This window comes from Gadus morhua, chromosome 12 (assembly GCF_902167405.1).
Source record: "Gadus morhua chromosome 12, gadMor3.0, whole genome shotgun sequence".
Classification (NCBI taxonomy): domain Eukaryota; kingdom Metazoa; phylum Chordata; class Actinopteri; order Gadiformes; family Gadidae; genus Gadus; species Gadus morhua.
In genome coordinates, this window is record NC_044059.1 from 26,739,432 (window position 1) to 26,764,017 (window position 24,586).

Below are 24,586 nucleotides of genomic sequence, written 5' to 3' on the forward strand. Positions count from 1 at the left end.
TTTATTCGCATAAATATTATAAGTGCATACCAATGCCAAAACACTCGTTACTTTCATTGTAGTTGTTATTCATGAACTTTAGAGTTTCGTTAATGCATGTATCACACCGAACAGGAAGAAGGTTTAGGGTTTGGCCAGCTATCCTCTTATCTCCTGGGTAGTCCGTGATGAAGGCAGACATTTTTGCTGCCTTGCTCCGAGCATCCCACCGTGTTGAGCTAAATTTAGACCGGGGACGCTCACTTCACCAGAGGTGTTTCATATTAAACTGCTAAAGCAGTTAGAGGTTTTCAGAACAAGATTAAAGTCACCCATACACACATACACATACACCCAGACACACAAACACACACAACCAAACACCTCAACCCCCCCCCCGACACACCCACACACACACACGAAGCAGCGAGGGATATAATCTAATTAATCCCACAGTTTCTTCTTCTCTAATCCAATTCTCCCTGGAACCCCTTGTTCTAAACAATCTCCGGCTACAATTGTGTTTCCTGCGACGAGGCTGGCCGAGATGAAACCGTGGCAGCGCTGCGGGCAGAACGACTTCCTGTGTGCGTCGGCGCGGAGCCCTTGAGCAGGCATGTTCCTTCCCCGCTCCGCACCCCGTACGCTACAGCGCCGTGCCAGACGCCCGTCTCCACACCATCAATAATTCACCCATCTGCATGTTTGCGTGACTCCCAGGCTGGAGGTTTCTTTTTTTAGGGCAGTGCTGCCACGCTGATGGCAGAGTGACAGGGCACAGGGCTGGGGTTACGCGTAGCACAGGCATGACAGCCTAGACGTGGTCGTCGATACGTCTCGGCGATGCTAGCCCACGCTCTGAAGGCCTGTTGTAAGCGAGCGATCCCCCGGGGAATGTGCGCTTCATAACAAAGCCAAACACATTACAGAGCAAATCACCCAGAGACAGTGAGAGCACACAAAACTTAAGCAAATGTGTGCCTGCATGTAACATGAAAATGCATGTGAATTATTCAAGGGATTGTTTTTTTCCTTACGTCTATGATAAGACTTTGAGGCCCGAGGTTAATTTCCATAAGTAACTTGAAGCCAGGCGTAATTGCCCTATTAATAAACTGAAAAGGTATGTACTCAGGCGGATGAAGGTGGGAATAATTAAACACACTAATCTGGTTCGATCAGCCCTATAATGAATCATCTAATAGAGACCAAAAAACAAAGAACTCGACAGATGTTTCGTTGGTGCTGCTTAGAGGATACGTCAGGGTAAACGGGTAGATTCAAAACAAACGATAATAAACTCTTAGATGAGTGCACAGGTTTCACATATCAAGGCACTTTTGTAGATCCCAAAATGAGGGCCGTCTGCTGAGCTGAGTCGTGTGTGCCTGATTGAACCGAGCGGAATTCATGCTGATTCATATCGACTCTTCCAAGCGTTAGAGCCGTATCGTGCAAATGCTGCTAATGTGGCAATACGAGTACCTTTTTCTTTTTATTAAACTCATTCGTGGCATATTTCCAATTCTGGTTCCCCCATGCCGCCCTTCCATGATCAAATATGCTTCATTCATTGCTACACGGTAGATTTCATTACCCTCCTGTCTGGCGATTGAAGGCAAAAGCCTACAGTGATCAATACGCCATTTGGGTGAACCCAACTTTCACTGGGTCCTTCCCTGTCTTCTCCCTTCAAGCACTCCCCTCCCTCCCTTGCTGAACATTCACGCTTGGCTAATAATTGCCAGCTCCCTGCAGCTAGCCAGCTCCTAATTGGCTGAGACTAAGATGGAGGTGAACGGCACCAAAAGAGTGTGAATTAGATAGGGTCTGTGAATATTGTATGCGCATTAAGCTCAGAGACACTTTCAGATGTCTTTGAAACATTAATAGCAGGCGATGGCATCTGTTTCAGGTGAGCCAGGCTGTGAGGATATATATTAATGAAACCTCATCGCTGATAGCTGAATCCCCAAATCAGGTTGTTCTCTTCTTTCTCTCGAGCGACACTGAACTCGGAGTGACTTTTCTTTATTTTTGAGAATTGTGCCTTACCTACGTGTTTGACTGTTAAACCAAGAAAAAAATGCTTATCTGCCTAACTGCCTACCTGATCAACTATTTTCTGTATCTGGGAGAATCTTGGGAACGACAAGTAATAACGGCGGTTCTCATTTTAAGCCAACGCTGCCTGACGTTGACGTACTGTAAGACACACGCACACCGGGGAGCTGCCCGGAGCGATTGTGCGGCACGATGAGCTGTCATGCTTCTTCGGCTGAAAGCCGACACCAATTTGGAGTAAGTTGATGGCAGTGTTTGAGAGAGCAGCGAGACTTAACTCTCATTTCAAGTTGGGTGAAACGAGGGCGACCGGGAGAGTTGATCCTGTGACCATCCAGGCTAAACTAAGCCTGACGAACATCACGGACCCCTCCATCGAATTTAATTAAATTTAACTAAATCTGCCCTCTTTTAACAGTCAGAGCAGAGCACATTATGTAAAAAAAACTCATATCAGATGATCAATTACTACCCACCCTGCCTGCCTCACACTGCGCCTCGAGTCCACACTGCATGTGCCGCCGGTGCTGCAGGTAGATGAGACCTGTCTGCCTGCGCCCGTGGCCCAAACACAGACGGTAAAGGGCACAGACTGAGCCACACCTCGGGGAACGTCTGAGAAAGCGGTGCGTTGTTGGGATCTTTTAGTCCCTCCTCCCGTGGGCATGATAACTTCCTAATTTCTCCAGGGATTTCGAATTGAGGAGGGGGGGGGGGGGTGCCGTGGGCCTGGGAACGTACAACAACCTGATACCCGAGAACCATTTCTGAAATTGATTTTGGGGGGGGATGCATAATGCAGTGCATACCTCTAATACACTACCATACTGCGATCAAATCCCATAAATCATCGCAAGAAACCTTTTTATTTATATGAAAGCTAAGCGAAGAGAACTTAGAACAAGTACTGGTTAGAGACAGAGGGAATTCTCAGACAGTTGGGTCCATAGTGATGAACGAGGTTAGTCGTTCGGAAAACTCTGTCTCTCGCATTTACCAGCGTAATTTGGTATAAACTTCTCCTTCTCATGGAATTACTGTTTCCCTCTTTACATGGGTTGTCAATAATTCATCCTAGGCTGTTTCTGAAAGACCAAAGGTAGTCTTAGGACGAGAAATACTGGCTTGAGAATGGAGTGCTTTTGAACGTTAACAATAATGGGGAACAGGCACATAGCCAGGTCTATAACCAAATGGCTCGGCTGACAATTGATTGATTTGACTGATGACCAGTGAGTTTGTACAGCTCTTCATCACAGTTACTAGTCTTCACGAGCCAACGTATGATGGCACTCTTCTAACTCCAAGCTCCATGCACGGCAAAGCAAATCTCCGAAGTAATATAATATTTTATTATTATGTAGAATTTAGAATATCATCCCAATTTTACAACTGATATCCTGATCAATTAGTTAATTATCCACATCATAGCGCCACGCCTCCTATCCTGAGAATATTTAGGGCTATGACGGAAAAGCTCAACTGTCATCCACAATGTAGAACCGGGTCAAACAAAGTTTGCACAAATATATTGTAGCAACCCAAAAATAAACCCACTAGGGCTATCACACAGGCGTGATGCAAACTGGGAACGGCAGTATCATACATTAGCCTGGACAGCGTCCATTTGGAGTCGCACATAATTTAAACGTTCCCTTCCTGTACACACCGCATTTTCAATTTCACACTCATGTATTGCTTTTCTCGTCAGGCAGAATGTTCCAGTCAATATAACATGGAAAAGGAATCGTTTTGGAATAAAAAATGTGGGAGACCAGCTGTGGTAACGGTTTGATGTGTGTTCTCTGATAAACATCAGTATGAACAAATTGTCATCAAACACACCAAAAAAAAACACCCCACACACACACGCACACACACACAAAAACCTAACGGCCACAGAACCACATATCCTCCCACTCTTACTCCCACACAGAGCCGCCAGCAGAGAGAGTTTACAGCGGTGAGAACCACGAGGAGCTCCTACCTGTGTTGGAGAGGGACGGGCCTGAAGCTTTTACTCCGAGCTGAGTGGTGCTCACAGCACGCCATGGCGTCTGGTCGGCAGGCACTAATGGAACCGACGGCATCACCTCTCTCTCCAGCTCCGACAGGCCATCCCCCGGGCCGTGAAGCGTGTACGCTGGCGCCTTCGGTGACGAGGAGCCGCCCGTTTGCTCCATGATGGCGTTCTCCGCGGCCCCTTTGTTCCCCGTGGCCTTAAAGAGGCCTGTGGTCTCTCTGAACGGAGTGAGTCTGGCTCTTTTCTCCGGCGCCGTGGTGTCCGAGGCCGTGGTGGGAGAACCCTCAGCCTCCTTCTCCTCCCTCTCGTTCTCCCCGGCCCTCGTAGAAGAAGCCTCAGTCTCCTTCTCCTCCCTTTTATTCTCCTTCTCCCCCACCGCACCCTCCTTCTTCTCCTTCTCCTCCTCCTCCTCCTCCTCACTCTCCTTGTCCCCAAACCCACCCTTCTTCCCCTCGTCGCCCTCCTCCTTCTCCTTACCCCCCTCCTCGCCTCCGGTGAAGTATCTGAAAGGTCTCATCAGGGCGTTAACAAACTCTGACAGCATGCTGCTGCTGGTCTGGGGCTGGAGGGTCGATGAAGCCGTAGAAGATAAAGAGGGCGCATCCGTGGAGGCTCCTCCAACTTCTTCTCCTTCATGTGCAGAGCCTCTGTTTCTCCCCAGGCTTTCCAGAGAGTCAGTGGTTTTGGGGGGATTTTCAGAGCTGTCATCCTGGTTGGACAAGGAGTTAGTGGTTCGAGGGGTACTATCAGAGTTGTCTTCGTGGTTGGATAATGAATTAGTCATTTGAGGGGTACTATCAGAGCTGTCTTCTTGCTTGGATAATAAATTAGTCGTTTGAGGGGTACTATCAGAGCTGTCTTCTTGGTTGGATAATGAGTTAATTGTTTTAGTGGTACTATCAGAGCTGTCTTCCTGGTTGGACATAGAGTGAGTGGTTTGAGGGGTATTTTCAGAGCTATCATCGAGGATAATGACGGAGGTAGTGTTTAGGGGGGTATTTTCTGTGCTCTCCTCCTGGTTCGACAGGGATAGAGTCGTTTTAGGGGTATTTTCGAGGGTAACCATGGAGCTATTCGTTTGAGGGTTACTTTCCGGTCTAAGCAGAGAGCTGGTGCTTTTAGGGGTATTTCCAGAGCTATCTTTCAGGACAAACAGGGAGTTAGTCTTTTTCGGGGTCATTTCTGAGCTATCTTCCTGGTTAGGGATGGAGTTGAGGGATCTGGAGCTCTCTCGGGCGGGGTCTTGTTTAGTTAACACGTCCATGGGCACAGCTTCAGATCGCTGCAGGTCCTGCTGGAGCAGCTCAGCAGACGGCAGGTGGATCACAACGTGTTCCTCTGAGATCTCAGACGATCGATCCGCAGCGTCGTTGGAGGGGAAGCCGGTTCGGTCCGGGTCGGCCCAGGCGGGGAAGCGGAAGGCGGTGCGCTGGGTTCTGGCCGCACTCGACGCCGCGTCTGTGGCCGGGTCCGTCGTCTCGTACACTGGCCTCGCCTCCACAGCCTGGACCCCTGCTTGCTGCTGGGCTGGAACACGGAGCGTATTAACAATTTACCAGGAGCACAAATATGCTGTTTTCACTTGACCTGCTTTATTGGCTGCAGTGAAAAAACTGCAGGAAGAAAAAAACACTGATTTATTGCTACCCCCGAAACGGCGGTAGTGAGGCCAGGGAACAAGATTAAATCCAAGAGTGTAACATGGGATGTAATATCATTTTTTGTGAGTTATTCTTACAAGAAAGGAAGGATTTTGTAAATCGATTTTCTTTCTGGACAGGTAAAAAATCACTTATGCCACAGCAATATAGAAATGTCCCTTAGGGACAACATTATGATAAGTGTATTGGAAAATGATGTTATTGTTGCTTAAGTCTCTCCAACTCTGAGGCTGGTCATTTTGTCTTCACAACTTGTAATTATTTGATTTATTTTCAAATTTAATTTCAACAATAAAAACATTTATTGGAGCAAATACGCAATATGACCCAACATTAATTACGGAATATGCATGTAATTGCTGTGCAGGCCTCATTAAAGAGGTTACACATGCACTTAAATTCCTCAAAAAATGCCACTAAACTTGTTAAACACAATTAATCCAGGCTCGCAGCCATTGCTAGTTTCAAATATATATCTGTTTGTGGTCGCTGGATTTCCAGCACTGATTAGGTTTCGTTGTCATGATTGATGCCAGTGTTGCGCTCTGGTCACAGTTTAATAGCATGACATCGCACTTATGATGCTAATGATGAGTGAATTACAGAAACAATGCAAATACCGGAGACTGAATGATTGTTCATCCACGCTGTGCGATACGACACATTAAACTAAATAACAAGGAGAGACGTAAACCCAACCGCACGCTCTGGCGCTCTCTCCCACACCCTTTGTTGCCTCCCTTTTCCCGTTCGCTTATCTTCGCTGCACTTCAACATACAAGCCTTGCAATGCACCCAAAGCTATCTTTGTTGGGGAATGCGTTAACCTAACAATTGTTGGGGCTTGGTACTTGGTTCTATGACCGTCCTGACTGCACTGACAGCGTTATATTGTGCATCTTTCTTCCGACAAATGTACTTATTGCAAGTCACTTTGGAAAAAAGCGTCTGCTAAATTCCCTAAATGTAAATTTAAGTGTGAATGCACCCTATGGGCTGAAATGTCACACAATTACTTTCGAGCTAACTTATGCATTCCGGAAAACATGTACTATGATAATGTCGTAGAATGCCAGAATAATAATAATAAGGCGTCCACTTAGAACGTGTCCTCTAGTGACACGTTCTAAGTGGATCCCGGTGTAGCGCTCTGAGACCTCGGTACCTCTGAAGCAGTAGGCGTCGAAGCGCGCCGTGGTGTCCGGGAAGCCGGTGCGGTCGGCGTTGTGGTAGACCGTGCGCACGCCGGGCTCGTTCCCGCCGCAGTGCTTCCGCGGCACGTTGATGGGGTAGCGCACGCTGCCGTCCGCCAACCAGCCCGGGTCGCAGCGGTCCAGGCCCGCCTGCCAGGCCAGGTACAGCTGGCCCGCCGTGGCCAGCCGGGCGCCCAGCGTCTGGCAGTGGGTGGAGGCCGAGGCCAGGTTCAGCTTCTCAGGCGTCGCCGAGTGGAACACCTCACCTGATGGAGGACCACGAGGCAGGTCACAACTCTGTTTTGGCACCGCCGGGGACGGAACGAGCTCCCCACCGGTGCCACGACCGCGGAGTCGCTCACCAGCTTCCACAAAAAAACTCAAGACTCTCTTCTTCAGAGTTCACCTAGACACTGCATAGCTCTTACCCCCCCCACCCCTCTTATGTACTTATTTTATGTTGTACGTCCTGGCACTTATTGAATGCACTTTTTGTATTTTGTATGTCCTGGCACTTAATGTACGCACCTATTGTATGTTGTACGTCCTTCCACTTAAAAATAGTACTTAGCATTGTCTGGCATCTTATCCTAAATATCTTTGTTGTATATGGGGAAGGGGTTAACCTGACAATTGTTAGTGCTTGGCTCTAGCGATATATTGTTTTTCTTCTGACAAATGATGCTTTGGATAAAAGCGTCTGCTAAATGCCCTTAATGTAGATGTAAGTAGGGGGCGGGGGTGGGGGGGTGGTTGGGTGTAGAAGAGGAGAGGAGTGGCGGAGATAGAGTTTGGTGTGTTGATTTTGGCTATATTGTGTTGTGGCGTCGTCTGCCATGCTGTGCGTTGGGTGGTGCAGTTGGCATGATGCTCTCTGCCTAGCTCTTTTTCCCTCACTTGTGTCCGGCTCCTTCTGTGCGTGTGAGCGGCGGTCGTATATTCTGGCTACGAGTGCGACGCATGCGTTGTCATTTTCTCAGGGGACATTAGGGCTTATCCATCAGAATGCATCATGGGATTTTTTCTTGCGGATGCTCCCCCATGTTGAAGGTATTTAAGAGACTTGTATTGTTTAACTCAAAATCATTGCAATGATGCTACATAATAATATATCATAACCTAGCCTTACGAAAACCTACTACTACCATAATAGCTAACATTTCCAGCTCACATGCTTCCAGTATGGAGGGGGTGATGTGATGTTGCGATGCACAAGCCCCGTTAATTCATTCAAACTCGCATGCGGCTGAAAAAACCTCCAGCAGCAGGCTGTTACTCTGTATCCACCCTCAGCTCTCATCTCCTCCTCCCTCCCTCCCTCCCTCCCTCCCTCCCTCCCTCCCTCCTCCCCACCCTCCCTCCCTCTCTCATTACCGCCACTCTGGCCCTCCCATCCATCCCCTCCCGTCCTTAGGTTGTTCCTGCCCTGCACTAAGCAGTGGCTGCGGTGTTCCGGGACTGCCTAACCAAGGCTTAGCGGGCCCAGGCATGACTAAGCTGTGATTGGTGGAGGGCCGCCTCTCAGGCTTACCCTGTAGTTGCTTAGCGAAGCAGTAGACATCAAACAGCTCTTCGGGGGACCTGACGCCATAGTTACGGACTCCGGGAGAGTCCTCGCGATCGCCGTAGCAACCGGGCCGAGGCGACTGGATGGGATACCTGCAGAAGGTAAAGAGTGGTAGAGACAGAGAGAGGGAAAGGGAGAGAGAGAGAGAAAAGAGTGGAGAGAGAGAAGAGAGTTGAGCGAGGAGAGAGGAGAGAGGGGGTGAGTTGGAGATAAGGAAAGAGAGAGGGATGGGGAGATGGGGAGAGGAAGAGGGAAATATATAAAGAGAAATACAGAGGGTTGAAGTAATAGCCCTTGAGGTGTGGAGTCCACTCTATAAACAAGACATTGATCATCGCAAAGCTTCTAAACAAATCCCTGAATGCAACATAACTGTAACAAGTAAACAACAAGGGCAAATTATGCAACGAAAAAGCCAACCAGAATACAATGCAAATTTAGTGACTGAGTACCCAGCAGAAGAGGGAGAAAAAAACAGGCCGACGCAGTATGACCAACCTTCCCGAGGGAAGACCAGACTGTGCAAATGAGATGGGAGGCAAAGCTGCAGAAATAACAGTGTAAAAACAATTTAGGAACACGCCTTTGAACCAAATGTAAATTAATTGACCCAATATTCGCTACCATCCCCAGTGGAGGGAAGCTGAGAGGAAACCATTCCCCTGCAGAGCACTGGCAGCTCAGTTTGGAGCCAGCGCTATACCTGAGACGTCCTGGCACCAGCCTATGGGAGAGTGAGCCAAGGAAAGCCTCTTCCCCATTAAAACAGAGCACCAACGTGGCTCCTTCTTCCCAAGCTATCAGGAGAGCATCTCTCTGTGGTCCAAACGTCCCACAGCCTCAGAGGAGAAGAAGATAAATACACAAGAGGAGAAATAAAATGGAGGACTAAAGAGGGGAGTGGGAACTGAATGATAGGATCTCTGCTCCAATTTCTGGATGCGCACCAGGGGAATACTGGCTTGAATACTGGTTTGTAGTCGTTACTATCAAATATAGGATCATAAATAATAGTTTTGTTGAGTGGTTTGGTTTATTACCTTGTGGGTGTAATAAAAAAAAGTTGCTATGTAAATAGGTGCAGTGTATAAATGTGCAGGGTGTGCACGGCTGGGCTGTGTGTGGGTATGATCATTCATTATCAATGGATCATTGTGGTTATTGTTGTTTATGTTAACATCACAGTATTGCATTGTAGGCCTTTTGTTCAATATCTGTTGTTTTTGGCTAAACAATGGAATTTGCATTGCCAAAAAAGCCCACTGAACCTACGCAGAGAGAGAGAGCGTGAGAGCAAGAGCGAGAGAGAGAGAGAGAGAGAGAGAGAGAGAGAGAGAGAGAGAGAGAGAGAGCGAGAGCGAGAGCGAGAAAGAGCAAGGAAGTGAGATACAGAGAGATTGAGAAAGAGCGAGAAGGTGAGAGACAGAGAGGGAGAGGGAGAGAGGGAGAGTGACAGAGAGAATGAGAAAGAGTGAGAGGGTGAAAGAGAGAGTCAAAGAAAAAGAGAGACAGAGGGAGAGAGAGAGAGAGAGAGAGAGAGAAAGAGAGGGAGAGAGAGAGAGAGAGAGAGCGCGATAGAGATATAGCGAGAGAGAGAGAGAGAGAGAGAGAGAGAGAGTGAGGAAGAGTGAGTCAGTGGATACCGGGAATAAGAGCCAGAGGGTGAAAGAGCAAGCGAGGGACTGAAAGAGAAGGAACAAGAAGCCATTCTACGAGATGTTCTGGAATCTAGCATTCCTCCAGTGGCCTTGGCCTTGTCTGTGATCCATTGATCAAGTCAAGTCCATTGATTCAAACTACACCAGGGCACAGTAAAGGAGGGTAATTAAATGATTACGCCTTCCACACTGAGGCTTATCAATGTTCACGCTCCTGCATCTCAAAGCTACCAACGGTATGTCTTCCTGGTCCAACATTATCTACATGGGAGCATCAAACTTGTCTTTCGATCAAACTTTTGCTTGTTTCTTCTTCTGATTTGCAAGGTTAGGAAGAATCAAGATCCCACTGACAACAAGATTCTAATAACAATGAACGAGGCAAGAAGGCCTATAGGCAGTCTAGGAAAACTAAAAAAAAGGAATAGCGACATTTTCTGACACTTCGTGGGTGCCAATGGGGTTTAAACTCTACCCGGTGATAAGGTAACCCCGGTAGAAGTAATAGCTGGGACTGGCTGTTTAAGGATAAGGATTCAATTAGAGGAGATGCCTTTTGAAAACGACACATGAATTCCAAACAGGCCTGAGACACACATGACAGGTGAATGGAAAGGCAATTACAGCTACCTTTCAAAGCTGCAATCAAAAATCAGCCCTCATTATTTTAAGAGGTAAATGTTCTGATCATTGATTTTCATCCTCTCCACGTCCACCTCTGAGAAAGTGTCATTCTCTATTTAAACAGCTATTTTCAAGTGAGGGTTATGTATATATATATATATATATATATATATATATATATATATATATATATATATACACATACTATATGATTGCCTGCTTTTCCTTAAGCCATTCAATCAATGTTTGATTGTATGGTTGACAATTAAAATCAAAGGAGTTAATTATTAATGATTCATTTGCCATCACCCATAAATCCGGTACTCTCTCTGGGGTGTTACGATGACATAAATCCAATACGTACACAGTGGTCTAGTCTATTTTATTGTAGTGGGTATACTGTGATGATTCCCCCCCAGCCTCGTATACACCCGTCAAGCCGGTACGTGTACGCGTGTGGCGCTTATGGGGTGTCGCACCACACTCACTAACGCAGGGGTCTACAACCCGCTGCATGGATTTAAGAGTGTGACGATTATCAACAATCATGGAAAGCTGAATAGACTTATCGGTTTTAATAACAGTATGAACAAATAGAACACAAAAATGACAAGTTGTCCTTTGTGAATCTATAGTAGCAATAGCCTGCTAAACAAGAACAAAATGTACTCAAAATAACTGAATGAACTACAACCATGGCTAACCAGTGCATGAGAAGGAGATGAAAAGAGACTAATGTTCCACTCTTTCAATTGCTCTCATTTTAGCGCTAACTGTTGTTATCTAACATACCATACAGTCATTGAATTGCGTAAAAGTCAGAAATTACTGCACCTTAAAAATGACCATGAATTGGCTATACTCTCATTTGCATAGTAATTAACTTTATGAATTTCAATTGTGTATACCAACTGCATATTGGCTGACATTTACCTAACTTTCTTTCCCTCCACTCTAACCGAGGATGCCTGTTTGTAAATTCCCTAGCCTGACACTCAGTCCGAGTACTTGTTATGTGGTATACACATTAATATGGGAAGGCTGGGCACACACACACGCTCACACACACACGTAGACCTGGTCTCCGTAGAACTGGTAGTGGCATCTGCTGCTGCAGGGTCAACCGAAGAGACAGCAGTCGATTTTTGGCGAGGCTTAAAACTAACTAAAACACTGAAATACGGTAGTTTGCTTTTCATTTTGTAATGTTGAATGTTATTGTAGCATGTAGCCTGGGACTCTTTAAGTGTCCGAAGCCCGACTCTTCGGGCTTCGTAACAGAGTAGACAGGGGCAGGGCGCAGGGGGAATATTTTGAATGGTGAACGTAGCAGATAACTTCCCCTGCTAAAAGTATTTCATTGCAGTTACACCCAACTGGTATTTGCGGAAAAAAAAAACACTGAAGTGAAAGTTATGTCACGAAACGATGGTTGCGTATCCGTGCACATTTTTAAGTGGGTAGACGGAAATCCTGGAGCGTTCCTTCTGTGTGTACGGCGTATACCTGCGTATCACGTAGACTACACCACTGTCCGTACACCATTACCACATCCAAGTGAGTAAAGTCCGATAAAGTGTGAAGTGAATTCCCGCCAAGTGTGTGCCACATCAATGTTAATCCCTGCCGTGTATTATGGGCTGTATTATGGGCTGTATTATCCAATTAGCTGGAGGAGGGCTCACCGTACGCTCTGGTCGGACAGCCAGCCGGCGTCGCAGTTGTCGTAGCCGTCGGCGAAGGTGGCGTGCAGCTGCTCTGGGGTGGCGATGACGGCGGCGTTCTCCGTGCACACCCTCTTGGCGTCGCTGAAGGTCAGGGCGTAGCGGTCGTGCGGCGCCCTGTAGTGGAAGACCACACCTGGAGGACGGAGAGGGAGGGGGGGAGAGAGAGAGAGAGAGAGAGAAGAGAGACAGAGAAGATGGGGGAGAGAAGAGAGAGAGAGAGAAGATGGGGGAGAGAAGAGAGAGAGAGAGAGAGAGAGAGAGAGAGAGAGAGAGAGAGAGAGAGAGAGAGAGAGAGAGAGAGAGAGAGAGAGAGAGAAGAGAGACAGAGAGAGAGAGAGAGAGAAGAGACAGAGAGAAGATGGGGGAGAGAAGAGAGAGAGAGAGAGAGAGAGAGAGAGAGAGAGAGAGAGAGAGAGAGAGAGAGAGAGAGAGAGAGAGAGAGAAGAGAGAGAGAGAGAGAGAGAGAGAGAGAGAGAGAGCGCCGTCGAGCGAAAGAGTAGCCGTGAGAGAGAAAGAGTCAGAGAGAAACACACAGAGAGAGACAGAGACAGGGAGTAATCAGGATGACAGACAGAGGGACAGTCAGACCATATGGACCATAACCTTGAACGACTAAAACTGAGCATCTTCATGATTTCCTCCCTGCATGACTCTCTGTGCTGCATTAAGAGGGTTCAGCATCTGTTTGTGTGCATGACTCTCATTTAGCTCTCAGAAAGACTTAGGTTTATCTGTTGTTATTATTGGATGCATCGTATATTAAAAATATTCCCAGCCTAGCCTTCCTCTGAAGTTTTTCTGTAGTTTTCTTTCAAACAGCGTAGGCCAATGTCAAGGCAGTTTGGCTTCACGCTGGCAGAACAAGAAGATAGCAAGGGAGAGAGAGAGAGAGCGAGCGAGAGCGAGAGCGAGAGAGAGAGAGAGAGAGAGAGAGAGAGAGAGAGAGAGAGAGAGAGAGAGAGAGAGAGGCTCGGTAAACAGTGGAACACCACAATGCTACCATTACACTGATTTTCTTTGCCGGCTTCCGGGGCCGAAACTAACGAGAGGCATGAGAGAGGGATAACAATGAAGGTTCGAAACAGGACGGACGGACAGAGAGCGAGCGGAACAGACGGGGGGACTGAGAGACCCTCGCCTTTCCCTACACCCCATCCCTCCCACCGTGCGCGGCGTTTGAAGTGTCCAGCGTCTCCTCCCCCTTCGCCACACGACCACGCCGACCTCTGACCCCCTGGCTGCCGTTCACACGGGGCCCCTGAGGGCCCCCAGAGGCCTCTGAGCTCGCTACACGAGAGCCAGCGCTGCTTTGCGGCCACACCGCTTTGTGCAGGAGAGTGACAGAGGCCCCCCCGAGACACAAGGAAGGGATGGAGACACGGACGGGGGAGGTGGGGGGGGGCAATGAGGAGAGGGGGAAGAGGGGGGAGGGGGGCAATGAGGAGAGGGGGGAGGGGGGGGAGGGGGGCAATGAGGAGCTGATCCCAAGCGAGGCCAAGTTTTCTGGGTTGTCTTCTCGTTACACACAAGAACATGGACACAAGCTTGTTATTTTTGGCTTGTAATGATGGACACATTTGCCTGCACACACACACACACACACACACACACACACACACACACACACACACACACACACACACACACACACACACACACACACACACACACACACACACACACACACCCCTCCGCCACACTTTCTGTCGTCTGTGTTTATCTTCCCCTGCTCCACTTCGCAGAAATTGGAGCAGAGATCCTCTGATTCGGTTCCCACTCCTCTCTTTTCCACCATTTTATTTCTCTCCTCGGGTATTCATCTTCTATTCCTCTGAGGCGGTGGGACACTTGGACCCCAGAGAGACGCTCACTAGCTGGCTGGCTAGGCACCTTGCTTGGAACGGAGGATCTCACTGGGTTGGTTCTCTGTTTTTAATGGGGAAGCTGCTTTCCTTTCCACTGAAGGTTTGCCATCTCGCCTTCTGTACCTCTTCCATGTTTTTTAACCATGCTGGCTTTTACTCGGCGGAGCTGGTTTGTGCACAGGACAAAACACATCCAGGCCCTTTTGTAAGACTGAGGGAAAACTCCGGCCCCTTTTCTCAAATTTAAGATCCAGATCTGCATCATAGCGCATATAATCCCATTTGTCTATTTAAAACACACACCCAGCCACTACTGAACTGAACTACTTAATTCCTTATGCTATGTGACTGTTTGCCCAAACCTCTGTCGGCCAAGTATCGATCTGCCATAGAGTCCATGTGAAGGTACATAACATATACATAGAGCAGGGTTGTCTAGTGGCATGGCCAGAGGAAGAGAGTGTGTGTTTGATTCTCAAAGAGAGCCTGCAATTATTCTGCTGACACACACCCCTGCACGCACGAAGACACACACAAAGACACACACAAAGACACACACAAAGACACACGCACGCACGCACGCACGCACGCACGCACGCACACGCGCAGTGACTTATGACTTAATGACATTACGCAATTGCTCCTTTTTTTAGAAACATTGTTTTAAGCACATTAATGAGATAGACCCTTAATCCATCATTATTACATTAATATGCTAATATAACAAGAGTGTCTCTGGGAGACACTAGAATTTCAGATGGCTCCCTACTTATATATGTGATATATTCCAATACGGTATACTGTATGGATGGAATAATATCCAGATTACAGTCTACCATGTCAATGGATATGTCTGTCATTACAGACATATCCAGAGAGACAGAGAGACAGATAGACAGATAGACAGAGAGACAGACAGACAGACAGACAGACAGACAGACAGACAGACAGACAGACAGACAGACAGACAGAGCGAAGGAGAGAGTCTTGGCAGGCCGACCGGGCGAAAGGGGAGGACTTCAAGGCTAAGAGACAAGCATGCACGCACGCACGCACGCACGCACACACACACTCACACACTCACACACTCACACACGACACGAGAATCCATGTGAAGAGTCCTGGGGATTAATATGATATTGATATAGCTGAGCCAATATGTCCTAATTAATACGTTAAGCGCTCAGCAGAATTAGCACAGGGAGGAATGTGGTCTTCTGTGTAGCGTGACTAGCAATTAAGGCTTAGCCTTGGAGATGGCTATTTTTGGAGGCATGGCATACTAGTTATTTTTTCATCCTCTTCTTCTTTCCAAAGGAGTGCTTTTCATAGCATGTTAATCGATTGCTCAAGAGGAGAAGGAGGCAGGATCTCCCCAGCAAGGTGCCAGGGGTCTCACTTACAAGCAACTAGAAAGTGCTCTTGTGGAGAAAGATGAGGTGCTTTGCCTGCCTGAGAAACCTAGATAGTGTCCCCCTCAATGTAATTATAGAGATGTAGTGGTGGCCCATATGCAGCCATGAGAGAGAGAGGGAGAGAGAGGGAGAGAGGGAGAGAGGAGAGAGGGAGAGAGAGAGAGAGAGAGAGAGAGAGAGGGAGAGAGGGAGAGAGAGAGAGAGAGAGAGAGAGAGAACATATGCATCCATGCATATGTGCTCTCCTGACCATCTCCTGAAGGAGGTATCCCCACTCTGCGTTTCTTCTCAAGATTTACACCTTGTTAATTAAACAAGTTTTTCTTGCACTTTGGGGGGGGGGGGGGGGGGGGGGGCTTAGGGTTAGGGGGGGGGGGGGTCATAAATATATGCCACTTATGTCACTGTGATTAAGGGCTATACAAACACCATTGCTTTGACTTGACTTGATATGCACCACACGTTTGCCTACAAGCCTGTGAGAGCTTCCTCTCGGTCTCTAGGTAATGGAGTGAAGGCTGGTTCTGTGTCACACTCGACGGGAGATGACACTAGCGGATACTGGTGTCCGCCGTGCCGCACAAGTACAAGAGAAGGAGGCCGCAGAGCTGTTAAGCCGTGCAGCGGAGCCGACGTTAGCCGCATTAGCATGGGTCCGCGGATGAAGGCAGCCTAGTGTGGCTAATGCAATGTGTGCATCGTCCACTGTAGTCGTTAGGATAATAGCCAATTATTAAAAAGAGGCTAGTGACCTGGAAAGAATGTGGGGAGAGCTTGGCCGCTGAAACACTTTGACACAGCGATTATGGTCACGCTACAATTAGCCATCTTGGGGCAGTTTGATGGTATCATCAAAGAAGGCCTGACATAAAAAAAAAAAAGTATAATAAAAGGGTTAGTCCATTCTGCCTGACCAGCAATGATTTTTCAGTAGCACAGTGTGGACGTGGTGTAGACGGTCTGAAGCCTTATTGCTTTCATTAGAGGGAGACGTTCCAGGAACAGCCCCTGAGTGGCCTGGGTCAATGATAGTGAATGTGCACACCTTTATACCTTGCAGTCGACATTAATGCACACACATAAACTTGCACACACACACACACACACACACACACACACACACACACACACACACACACACACACACACACACACACACACACACACACACACACACACACACACACACACACATAGAGAGCAAACATCCCCGGACAATGCTTGTGTTAACCAGAATCATTATTTACAACAGCAAAAACGAGGACCCTTTGTGCAACGTTACAAGCAAGGGTTTGTATTTACCACACGCCAGCTTGGCAGGCATAGCTCTAATTGCTCGTTACGCAAGCCCACATGAGGGGACAATACGATGATGTTGTGTTTATTAAAGAAGAATTGAATCACGATTGGCCCTTTGCGGCTAGCCCCGCTGCAGAAATTCTTCTGCATATCAATATTTCCCTCTTCAGCCTCCCAAACCCAGAATTGACCCGAATCCAAACGGCTACCGTTTTGTCGCCTTGTACAAACAGCACAGTGAGGGGCATTACCAACACTAATCACGCTACAAAACCAGGATCATTTGTTATCGTCCTAGCGGCGTGACTCTCATCGTCTCCACCTGCGCGTCCGGTGCTCACCTGTGACCTCCAGAGGCACAGTGTCCTGCTCGTCGTTGATGCCCACCACTACCTCGCAGCGGTACAGGCCAGAGTCACTCGACCGCAGGCCCTTCAGCGCCAGGCTGGCGTTGTAGCGGTTGACGTGGTAACCCGGCAAGGTGACACGACCCTGGAAGGCCTTCTTCACCTGGAGAACGGAGGGGGGAAGCGGGGGGAAGAAGAGACGAACGTCAGGTAAGGAGGAAACGGAGGAAGAAGTGAGGACGGGAGAAAACGAATGAGGCATTCGATCCCCGTGTCGAGGTGTACCTGAGCAAGGCACCTCGCCCTGACTGCTCACCTTGCATGGTTGACACCACCGTCGGTGTGTGAATCTGTGCATGAATGGGTGAATGTTAGCATGAATTGGTGAATGTTAGCCAATATTATAAAGGGCTTCGAGTTGCCACTGGTTAGAAAATTACGATATAAATACATTACCATTTAAGAGAATCATCAGACAGAAAAGGGTGAGGGCATCTCGGAATGTCAATAAAGACCCAGAAAAACCCATCTGTCTATCCGCTCCCAATACATGCCGTTGAAACAGCGAGAGATCTGATTGGGTGGACCTCCTGCGTTTCCTCACCTTCACCACGTTGTCCTTGGCAACCAGGACCGCCTGCTCCTTCTGCTGGCCGTCGGAGCCCCGCTGCCCCCACACCTTGGTCCACTTGATCCTGGGCGGCTCGTGGCCGCTCGGACCCGCGGAGCTCCGCAGCGTGAAGAGGCAGGGCAGCATCACCGTGTGGGAGAGCTCCTCACTGATGGCCTGGTGAGTCACCTTCCTCATGTTCACCATGGTGTCCGCATGGGCTGTCGGGGTGGGGGAGGAGAGAGGGGTGTGGAGAAAGGAGAGAGGAGAAGAATAATACTGTCAAAAGGGATGTGATGAAAGATGAGGAAAGAACAAAAAAAACGAGTTTGATTCCATCCGGTGTTTCAGATCCATGACGTGCCATTTCTCGTTATAGGCGAATGGGTGTGGGGTGAATTGGTTCTTGTCAGAGGAAATGTATTCTTCAATCCCCGAGACTTTGGTGAGCCCTCTTCCAGGCCCTCTGTTTTGTGGGTTAATAGGCAATGCGCCATGGCTTGTTCTCATCTCATTGATTATTGATCATTGATCCGGCACACCATTACAGTGTTACTAGAACAAAGAGAGACCCACTTAATGGTGAGAGAGGAGATAGCAGAGGCCTTTTCAGAAGCCATACATCCCACTCTGTATATGCTTAACAGAATCAATACCCTCCCGTCTTTGTTCGAAACAATCACTTAATTGATCGTTTATACCAATATTTTGAGGTAATGGAGCCGAATAGGAATTGAGCGCAATCCATCTTGATGCAGTCAATGATCCGGGATGTTCCCGTTCCAAGCCGGTCAGAGGTCCTCGGCCATCATCAATGTTTAACCGGAGAAGGTAATCTCCTGTAGGCGGTGTCTGGACTTTCATTATCGTTTGTATGAGTTAAAGATGAACGCCCTCGATCATCCCTTAGCAAAATATGGCATCGTTGTTAGATCCGCTGCAGAAACAACATTGATCAACCACTCGTACCGTCTGCATCACATGGCTCAGTCGTAGAGCTCTAGTGCTCTCTCATATCTATCGCGTTTTTAAGCAGTGAGTGTGTTGGAGTGGAAAGCCTTCAGCATTTATCCGACGTTTTCTATGTCTTCCCGCTGTGTCTCGTATCCCTTCTTGCCGACGAACAAGAGGAACTCCTCAGATCCTACAACAGAGAGATTGTGAGAGACACAGGTAGACAGGCCAAAGGAGGAGGGGGGGGGGGGGGGGGGTGCAACCAAAATGGCGAGAGAAGCGCTGGGAAAATAATACACTTGGGGATCTCCAGAAGTTTCTATCACATTCTCTTTGGTGGAACTTGAATAAAAGGCCTTGTTAATAAAAAAGCACTCAAGCTCTGTTAGAAAAATAGCATTTCAGCAGTGCCATGGGAGAAGTATGAAATAAGCCTGCTACTATCTATTCTGCTGCTTGGTCCACAGATACAAAGTATAATGTTTAGCTATTATGGGTAAATTAAATAAATGGGGGGGTCGATGGGGAGGAAGAGAAAGAAAAAAAGTCCTGACAACGTGGCAACTGGAGATAGCGGTTGACGGAGAGAGAGAGAGAGAGAGAGAGAGAGAGAGAGAGAGAGAGAGAGAGAGAGAGAGAGAGAGAGAGAGAGAGAGAGAGAGAGAGAGAGAGAGAGAGAGAGAGAGAGAGAGAGAGAGAGAGAGAGAGAGAGAGAGAGAGAGAGAGAGAGAGAGAAAACGATTGGCACAGGGAGACTGCAGGGACGGGGAAAGCCATCAATTTCATTTCATTAACGTCACTTTCCTGTGTCTGCGCACCTTTTTCGGGAGGTGTTGCTGTGTCCCTCTGATTGGTTGTCACGTTTAAACACTAGGGGGGTGGAGCTGGGTGTCTCGCCGTTCTCTGTCGTGGCGGTGAGGTAATTCAATGGCCGACAGAGGAATGAAACCGCAGACTCACTGATCACTGACACCCTGCATGGCAGCAAGGTGCAAACGCCATCCAACCCTCTCTCTCTGTATGACCAACAGCCAGGTCTCAGATATGCAAACATGGCATAATGTATTCTTCTTTATTATTATATTCCTTGATAATATGGATACATATTTTGTTGTTTTTTAATCCTTAGATCTGATACTTTGATACTCAGTCCCAGTACACAAATTCATGATTCGCAATTACAACCCTTTTTTTTTTTTTTCATTCAATTATCTTTCATGGTTATTAAATGACTCAGTAGAGGAAAGATGTGTGTGTGAGTGTGTGTGCGCTCATAGGAACACTTAATTGGGGAATGTACTTAATGAGTCTTACTGAGTGAAACCATACTATTACTCATTCACTATTCATGGGACATTGAATGCATTCCATTTGGGGACACACTGACACACACGCACACACACACACACACACACACACACACACACACACACACACACACACACACACACACACACACACACACACACACACACACACACACAGAGAGAGAACATATTGGATGTGAGGCAATCTGTCATCACAGCTTAACACCAGCCCTGCGTTCCAAACCACGCCGTCCAAACCAAACACATAGTTAGTGCCTCTGGGCTTCACCCTGCAGACATCGCTCCCCAGCACCACTACCCCTTCACCATAATGCCTCGCTTCCTGCCTCGTCTGCTGGCTCTTGCTTCTCACATGGTCTCTTCCATTATAATCCTGGAGAGGACTCTACACACATTGTCTCTTCCATTATAATCCTGGAGAGGACTCTACGAACATGGTCTCTTCCATTAAAATCCTGGAGAGGACTCTACTAACATGGTCTCTTCCATTATGATCCTGGAGAGGACTCTACGAACATGGAACCTGCCATTAAAATCCTGGAGAGGACTCTACGAACATGGTCTCTTCCATTATGATCCTGGAGAGGACTCTTATCACATGGTCTCTTCCGTAATGATCCTGGAGAGGACTCTACGAACATGGTCTCTTCCATTATGAACCTGGAGAGGACTCTACGAACATGGAGCCTTCTATTATAATTCTGCAGAGGACTCGACAAACATGGTCTCTTCCATTATGATCCTGGAGAGGACTCGGAACAAATACGTATTATCTTGATGTATAAGACAATATGTAAAGTCAAGTTATGGGAAAGTTGGAAGTCCGACACGTTTTTACCGGAGACATATTTAAAATATATTGAAAGCATTGCCACAAATGTTTCCCAAGTATGAGGGCAGTAAGGAGGCAAGGATAGTTGCTAGTTCAACGTTATGTTTCCTAAGATGTGTCCCAGAGCGCAGCGCGTAACCTTAGCCTCACCCGACGAAGCGAAACGGGAATCACTTTATAAACAAAGTCAATGAACTTCTTTCAGCAATCGTTTTTTGAGATCTCATTTTACGGAAGCAGTCTCCTCGTTTGATTGCCCTCAATGCATTTAAAGGCATTAAAGAACTGCTTTGGTTGTGGAGCACTTGACATTTCCTGGGATTGAAGGGCCGGCAGTGCGTTACATAACGCACTGCAGAATATGTTGAGACGGCGCCGTCTTTATAAAAGAGTGAAGTCGACACGGCCGCCGTGTTCTCTCTGATAGCCGTGCACGCAGAAGTCGAGCGAAGCACTTTTTTGGGACATTCCTTACCCGATAGTTCCAGCAGGGAACGGTATGCACCCTCGCTGACACACGCGAAAGTCATTGTGGAAATATGAATAAATGCAATCGATTTCAATACAGAACAGCGACGGACGGCCAAGGTGCAAGAGGGACGGAAATATACTCAGTACATTTCCAGTAAATGGAACGCAGTAAATGGAAACGTTACGGTTCAAACTGAATAATGTGTAGGGGGGGAATGAGTCGGTTGGAAGGTGACGGGACATGAAGAGAGATGAGTCCTGAGAACATGGCGACTGGAGATAGCAGACAGGTGATTTGGAAGGTGACACACATTCCTTCTTGAGCAAATACACTCATATGTTCTGACACCACGGTGACGAGGAACTGGCCCTGCACCACCTATCCTCTGTGATTCATCCACAGAGGACACACACACACACACACACACACACACACACACACACACACACACACACACACACACACACACACACACACACACACACACACACACACACACACACCTAAAATGAAGAAACGAATGGCACTAAATGTATTCCAAGCGCGTTGCATCAATGATGCGTAATGTGATTGCATGTGTTCAACCAGGATTTCCACCTGCATGAGCAATAGAATTGGTACCCTGCATGCCACAATACTACCGGTGATGCCAGTAGAGAGGCAAATGTGCCAAAATGAATCAATCTGGCTGCGATGCTAATCTCATATTCACTATCCATCCTGTGTCTTTCTCTGTCGTTTGCAGGTGTACAATTATGCCTCTTTGGTTCCCCTTTGTACCGTTGCTGGAGAACAATTGAAAATTAGGCGTGCGCTGCTATTTGCAGCAGTTTATCATAACAATCACAACCAAAGACAAGTCAAAGTGAATCACAGTTTAAAGTAGAATGCATTGGAATAAAATAAAATAAAACAGTCTCCCCCTGGTAGGGGACTGAATGGAATTGACCACGGTCCCTTAGTGGTTCAGATCGGCTAAATCTGCATTTAGATGGAAATGTTTCTACAAGCGTAACCCCCTTCCAGACCCTCCTTTTGTTTGTTGTGACCACAGGGCCATTCTTCATCATGCTCTCCGTCAGACTGTTTAGCGCCGCGTCCGACCGCTCGCACTCTCGCCCGCTTAACAGACAGGAGAGTCGACGTCTCGGTCCGACACGAGGGGCCCGGGAGCCTCAATGTCACTCTGCGCTGTGGATCTATTTCCCCCGTCTCTAGACTATACAGCGGTGTTGCCGTGGTGTGGCTAAGCCCTCCCTGAAGCGACGTTTGAGGAGACGACTTGGCGAGGCATCAGTCAGAGCTCACACACGTGGAGAACAGCTGGCCAGTCTGCTGTAGTTTCCTCCGCGGCGCCCCTGTCGTAGCATTAGGACGTCCAGCCGTATGTAACCCATGATGGGTGATGGAAGGAGTCCAGTGAAGGCTCACCTCCCAGGGTGTGTATGTAGAGTTAGGCGTGAGCCGTTTCGCTTCTCTACCTGCCAGTTCACGTGGCGGTGGTTGTGGCGTCCATGCGATGGTCACATTCGGCCCATCTGTCCCGGCTTTCAAAGACGCTCTCGAATGATTAAACACAGCCGAGAAAGGGTTTTGCTGAGGCACTTACGCGCTGCAAATAGACAGATGTGTGGGGGGTGCTAGCGTTTCTTTAATATTTCTTTTTAACTGAAAAAAGGAACACCGACTGATTGAGTGACATAAAGATGTATGTCCAAATCTGTCGGCCCATAATCTTTCTCATGCAGAAAGAGCACACACGCACAAGTACACACGCACACACACACACACACACACACACGCGCACACACACCAGTATCTACCCTGCCTCCATTCAAAATATAACTTAATTCATATCGAACTCCAACCTAAATAAATCAATCATAAATCTGAATAGAACAGCAGACCGACAGATTGGGTCAGTGGCTCCTCTCCACTAACATCTGACTGCTGCCAAGCACAGATTTGTTCCTTCAAGAGGTCAAGAACACATATATAAGTTCAGTTTTGTGTTTATCTATTGGGTCCTGAACTTGAGGTCAGTTCTGCAAAAACAGAATAAAAGTTTGGTAAAAATTCAAACCCAAGACAAAAACGTTTGAGGAATAGTTACTATACAGTCAAGCGTTTGAGAATGCCCAAGCAAAATACAATTTCTGTCCACATTCTTGTCGCCAGGCCGGTCTGAAAATACATCATATGAATAACAGTGGGAGCAGCTTTTTTACTGTGGTCGGCAGTTTCGTTTTATATTCGTAAAACACTTTAAGGACAGTAGTTAGGACATCTGAATAATGTTGTGTGTTGAATAATCTTGTTGTTTGCCTACGTTGGGCAATGCCAAAATCTTTTCATTTCATAAAAAGCTGAGAAAAAGCCCTTCAGAAATATAGATGGGTGGAAATATGGAGATAGAGTGGGAGGTAGATTGACAGATAGGTAGACTGGTATGCAAATATGCATGCATAAACCTTCCTGTATCTGTCCTTGTATGTGTTTATGCAGAGGTACAGCCCTGTTGTGTATGTGTGATCTAATTCGGCGGCTACACGGGCACAGCGGGGCTACCAAAGGCAGGTCCCATGCAGGGTTTATGATTGACATTCCCTTGCTGGCATTATCTCGCATGAGAGACTCTCTCCATGACCACCTTCTCCTCCGCCTTTAATCTCCTCCTCTACTCTCCCTTCTTTCCTCTTCTCCCCTCTCATTTCCTCTCTCCTCTCCACTTCCCCCCTTTCCTCTCTCTCCCCTCCCCCCTCTACCCTCTTCCCCTCCTCTCTCCCCCTCCCTCACCTCTCCTCCCCCTTCCTCTCCTCCCCCTCCGCGCTCCCCTCTCCCCCAAAGCTTCACCTCACCTGCTCCTCCCTCTCCCTTCAGGCGTTATTTCCTTCCTCCGTATCCCAAAATTACTCCGCTCATTTCCTGCTCCTTATCCTCTCTTGCCATTGAAATTTAAACATCCTTC

General features: G+C 47.6%; 1 protein-coding gene across 1 annotated transcript in view; it reads right to left on the reverse strand.

The window, feature by feature from the left end:
* Nucleotides 1–18,239, reverse strand: part of ncanb (neurocan b) — an 84,797-nt gene extending 66,558 nt beyond the window's left edge. The window contains exons 1-8 of the mRNA XM_030371736.1: nt 18,027–18,239; nt 17,417–17,585; nt 13,661–13,783; nt 12,455–12,629; nt 8,452–8,579; nt 6,893–7,186; nt 5,325–5,593; nt 4,031–4,427 (exon numbers count right to left, since the gene is read on the reverse strand). Of these exons, the coding sequence (XP_030227596.1) occupies nt 4,031–4,427; nt 5,325–5,593; nt 6,893–7,186; nt 8,452–8,579; nt 12,455–12,629; nt 13,661–13,783; nt 17,417–17,585; nt 18,027–18,239 (1,768 nt within the window). The remainder of the gene's footprint in view (nt 1–4,030; nt 4,428–5,324; nt 5,594–6,892; nt 7,187–8,451; nt 8,580–12,454; nt 12,630–13,660; nt 13,784–17,416; nt 17,586–18,026) is intronic.
* Nucleotides 18,240–24,586: the final 6,347 nt, after the last annotated feature.